The sequence below is a fragment of the Anomalospiza imberbis genome, chromosome Z (assembly GCF_031753505.1).
Source record: "Anomalospiza imberbis isolate Cuckoo-Finch-1a 21T00152 chromosome Z, ASM3175350v1, whole genome shotgun sequence".
NCBI classification, from domain to species: Eukaryota; Metazoa; Chordata; class Aves; order Passeriformes; family Viduidae; genus Anomalospiza; species Anomalospiza imberbis.
This window is the reverse complement of record NC_089721.1, coordinates 29,221,451-29,226,180: the sequence shown is the minus strand read 5'-3', so window position 1 is coordinate 29,226,180 and position 4,730 is coordinate 29,221,451. Positions and strand designations below refer to the sequence as shown.

Below are 4,730 nucleotides of genomic sequence, written 5' to 3'. Positions count from 1 at the left end.
AATCTTCTAGCTCTTTTGTATGACTGGGCTAATGATGACTTAACCAAAGACAACTGAAGTCATCTTGTACAGTTGCTCTGATCTCAGTCACCTAACAGACACGACACAAAAGTATCTGTGACAGCAGTGCAAATACAAAAGCTCCATGACAAGGGAGAAAATAAGAAAGAAGAAAGAAAGAAATAAAAAAAAAAAGCCTGTATGGATTTCTCAGTGATTGTTTACTATTTTGCCTTCTGGCAGATGGAAAAAGTTATCGTCTTTGAGTTTAAGATGTTCTGGTAGATCTAGCTGTCTTTTTGCTTCTTCAATGTCCTCCTGAATTGCTGAAATGAGTGCATCTGAAAAAGATAAGAATAAGGATATATAAAAGTTGGTTTGTATTCTGAGCACAATAATAAGTGAAAATAAGGCACCACAAAATGTCAAACAACAGTCACAAAAGTAGAATATAACTATGAGGTTTGAAAGGCAGAATTCTCTGCTTTTAAAATGTTTTTTTAACATGCCAGAGTTGCATTTTTATCTGTTACCAGCACTATCATATTTGTTTGCCAAAAGACACATTAGCAGCTCTGTTTCAAAACTAACAAAACTAGATTTTAAGAAGAAATCAGTACACTTGACTTTTATGACAAGTGAAGATTTTAACGTTACTCCTCAGACAAATGAAAGAAAAGTGCAGGTTTTTAGTGTGATCCATAAGAAGATGTGGGGTATGGTTTTTTTTTGTTGTTTTAAAATACAAAAACACTTTGCTGACATTTTAAAGGTTAACCAATAAAACATCTCAGGATAGAAGGAGGTACAGTGAAGACACAGAACTTGCATGAGTAAGGCAAAAAATAAACTAGTTTGAGGGAGACTTCCAGTACTGACCTAAGGAATCAAAGTTTTTTTCCGGTCGAATGTATCCAGTTATGACTATACTAAGAATTTCTCCATAAAAGTCTTCTTTGAAGGTGTGGATAATGTGTGTTTCCTAAAGGAAGAGAAATAAGCGGACAATTACTCTGAACTCAAGAGTCTATTTCCCTCTCTGTAAGCATGTAGGCCTAATATCCAACATTCAAATTCTCAAGAGATAAAAAATAAAAGAGACATTTAGTATAGCATGTATAATCCAAAATTAAAATGCCAGGGCTTTGGTTTGTATTAGGAAGTAGAACTGCATTCTGCATGGAATTAAAAAAAATTACTTCCTTAAAAAGTGTTTAAAGAGAAAAGGAATGAAAAAAAAAAACCAACAAAACCAAAACCAAAACAACAAAAAGCCCCCAAACCAAACAAAAAGACCCAACAAACCAATTAAAAAAAACCCAAAACCCACACCCCCAGACATCAGGAGAAGTGCTTCAAAGCTTCTCAGAGTTATGATTTCCATGGCAGGAAATGTTAATGTTTTATCAACAAGTGGATACATTAAAATAACTCTGAAGATTTTGACAGAAGTAGTTGCCTCAAGGAGAGCTTTTACAACTATCTCCTAAGGGAACTCAATGATAAAATTGAAGAGCAAGTCCAGACTAAGACACGGACCTGACACTCAAAAGTTTTTTATGCACATCTTGATCTCCAAAATAGGCCAACCCACAGCATCTACCAGCAGAGCTATCATTTGGGAAGCTTTTAACTGCTTGCTCAGAAAAGTTATCTGCCAAAAAAATTTAAAGTATAGATTTGCCTGAGACAAACACTTAGAAGTAGAGATTCATGTACAAATAAAATTGTTTTTAACAAATAAAAGAAAGCTTTGCAACACTCAGGAAAAGTATCAGCACCTGACAGCAAAAAAACCCACAGCTGTCACAGCTCAGAATTTTAACTTCTCCATCCTTACATCCTCATATGCCTTCAAATATTTATTCAGTACATAAAGCTGCAGCATCTTATGTATCTATTTCCTCATTTAAGAGAAGAATTAATTAAAAATTCATTACAAATTATGTGGCACCAACACCTCCTATCTGAGATTCATTGCAGAGAACAGTAGATTATTAACATGTTACAGCTTCTGCTAGGGTCTCATAACTAGTAAATTCAATGCATTTACCAAGTTCATGCTTAATCTGCTATCAGCAAGTCAAGCAACCATCATTTCAAGTATTATTATATTTTAATTTTGGAAGCAGTTAAGAAATGGAATAGAAGAAGGAAAAAACTTTATTCAACTTCCTCTGCATACTCTCTGGTTACAGAGAGTATATTCTTTTCAGAATATAAATATTATATAGGTAACAAATGCATTTCTAATGGTGCACAAATTTCTAGATACCATTCATCAATCAAATTCTGCGTATCTTGATAAAACCCATCTTTTATTACAATAAAAATCCCACATAAAGCAAGATTCTTACCACTGATTTCTTAATATTCTTATAGAAGGGATTCCATCCTATGCTCAAAACCATTTTATGCACATCTCCATTTCCAACACAGGCCCATCCATAGTATATACCAGTAGGGATGTCAGATGGAAAGCTTTCAACTACTTGCTCAGAAAAGTTAGCTGTAAAAATTTTATAAAGTGTGAGTGACTTTGTGTAAGTCAAGTATACAACAGGATCTTAAAATACTTAAAAGCCAAACTCTGCCTACATACTATTTACAAATATAACACTGGTGGTGATAAGAATAATGAAACATACCATCGGCAAAGTATAAAACAGCTTCATAAAAGTCAGTTACTGTGGCAATACCAGAGTTATTACATCTCCTCCATACACACACAGGCACACACACTGTATTGTATAGTTTTCTTTCTCTTCTGCAGTAATAATTAATAAATACGTCACACATACTGCCAGAACACATTTCATTCTTAGGACAATTACCACAGATTTACCATGAGGAAAAAGGGGAGGGGAAAAGTCAACTTTCTTCTGCACTATAAAACAGCATCTCAGAACTACTTATTAGTAAAATATTTACTGATGAAATAAACTATGTATAAGCAAATGTAATAATTGTTTAGTCATTTGTCAAGTTTTGTGCAAGTTCCCTCTCAGAGGCTTCTGTGGATTTGAGATTTCCTTCGAAAACTACGTATTTACAATAAAATAAAATTTCCTTTTCATTGAATTGAATCTTCTCTCAAAATCACTAACCTACCTCTATTTCCAAGCTGAATAGATCTCTGCATGCAAGATACCAAATTGATTTGAAAGAATAGATGGTTACCAAATTTTTATCAAAGCTCACAGATAGTTACAGCTTCCTGTCCCTGTTCCCTAATACCAATACATCATTTATAAACAACCAAGAGAAAAACATTAAACGTTCTCAGAAACAGATGTCAGAAATCCAGCACTACAAGAGTGGTCTTACAAAGTTTCATGTCTGTTAGATGTAGTGCAATATGACTACTAACTTCAGTGTCTGCTTAAGAACAGCCAAAATTCTCTTGCAGTATTCATCTGCCGGCACTTAGACAACTGAAACAGAGATGGGCAACAGGAAAATACATTCTCAGCAGGCCAAGCCCACCTGCGCTGTTTCAAACTCTGCTTTACTTTCTTCCTTGCACCGATTTCCAATGTCTATTCCCTTTCCTATTCCTATTGGAGATTTATGCGAAGGGTTATTTTCCCAGGCTGCCACACCACTGCATGGAGAATGTGACACTTATCTACATCCTGTACATCGTGACGATCACTAGATGAGAAAAGGAACAAACATCAAGATTCAGGGAAACCTCTTTACAGACTGAGGTGCAGGGATTAACACAAGGGAGGGTGCAAGACTCTAAGCACTGTACGAGAGAGGGAAAAAAGGCGTCAGGAAAAAACTAGTATGAAACAAGGCAGGGCCGTTCTCGGAAACAGCAAGTCATGACAAAAGCAGCCGGGCAAAATGTGCAGGGCAGCCGGGCGGCCGCCGAGGTCAGGCGAGCTTAGTCACAGCGCTGCCGCACCGCGGATCGGCAGGAGCACGGCACGGCTCCGCTCGAGGGGCGCGACAGAGACCGGCTGCAGAACCCCCGGCCCAGCTCCTCGCCGGCGGGAGTGCTCCCGGGACTCGGCGTGGACCCCCAGCCCCACGGCTGGGCCCAGCCCCGTGAACACCCCGCCCGTGTTGTTCCGAGAAGATGTGCCCTCCGCGCCCGCTCACCGGTGGGGATGCCCAGCTCCTTGGAGCCCCTGCCGAAGCCCTTCACCACCTCCCCGCGGCAGAAGTACGGCAGGTGCCTCATGGCCCCGTGCTGAGCCGCCGGCGCCCCGGGCCCGCCGCGCCGCTGCGCCGCTCACCGCCTCCCACACGGGGCGCTACCAACGACAGGGGAGGAACCGCTCCAGCCTGCGAGCCACACTACGCTCCCGCGGCTCCTGCCCACCCTCCACAGTGGACGTGCCCGTGCCCGTGCCGCATGCCCAGTGTGCCCTCCTCGCCGGGGGACGGCCATCCCGGCCGCAGCGGGGCGGAGCTGCATGACGATCCCGGCCGCAGCCGGGCGGGCGGAGCTGGATGGAGATCCCGGCCACAAAGGGACGGGCGGAGCTGGATGGAGATCCCCGCTACAGCGGGGCGGAGCTGCACGGCCATCCCGGCCGCAGCGGGGCGGGCGATGCTTGCGGAGGGCGGCGAGCGTTGCCGTGCGCAGCGCGGTGCTGTCACTCGACAGGGCCACCGCCGAGTTTGCTCCTGCCCGCGGCTTTCGTCACACTCGGCTCTCGGAGGGCAGCTGGGTCTGGTTTCCTTGATGGAAACTGCAGTGACACCTGCGACTGCTG

General features: G+C 42.3%; 1 protein-coding gene across 1 annotated transcript; it reads right to left on the bottom strand.

Moving 5' to 3' along the window:
* Window positions 1-206: 206 nt before the first annotated feature.
* On the bottom strand, window positions 207-4,334 carry RFK (riboflavin kinase). Its single transcript, XM_068177332.1, has 4 exons — window positions 4,111-4,334; window positions 2,358-2,509; window positions 880-982; window positions 207-341 (listed from the first exon to the last, which is right to left on the bottom strand). Exons 1-4 carry the CDS (start codon window positions 4,190-4,192, stop codon window positions 211-213), a joined length of 468 nt encoding a protein of 155 aa, XP_068033433.1. The 5' UTR covers window positions 4,193-4,334; the 3' UTR covers window positions 207-210.
* Window positions 4,335-4,730: the final 396 nt, after the last annotated feature.

Excerpts from the sequence above, each read along its gene's own strand:
- RFK (XM_068177332.1), bottom strand. The coding sequence starts at position 4,192 with ATGAGGCACCTGCCGTACTTCTGCCGCGGGGAGGTGGTGAAGGGCTTC. Across the intron at positions 2,510-4,110 it reads GGAGCTGGGCATCCCCACCG|CTAACTTTTCTGAGCAAGTA; the intron begins GTGAGCGGGCGC and ends AAATTTTTACAG. Across the intron at positions 983-2,357 it reads AGAATATTAAGAAATCAGTG|GAAACACACATTATCCACAC; the intron begins GTAAGAATCTTG and ends CTCTTCCTTTAG.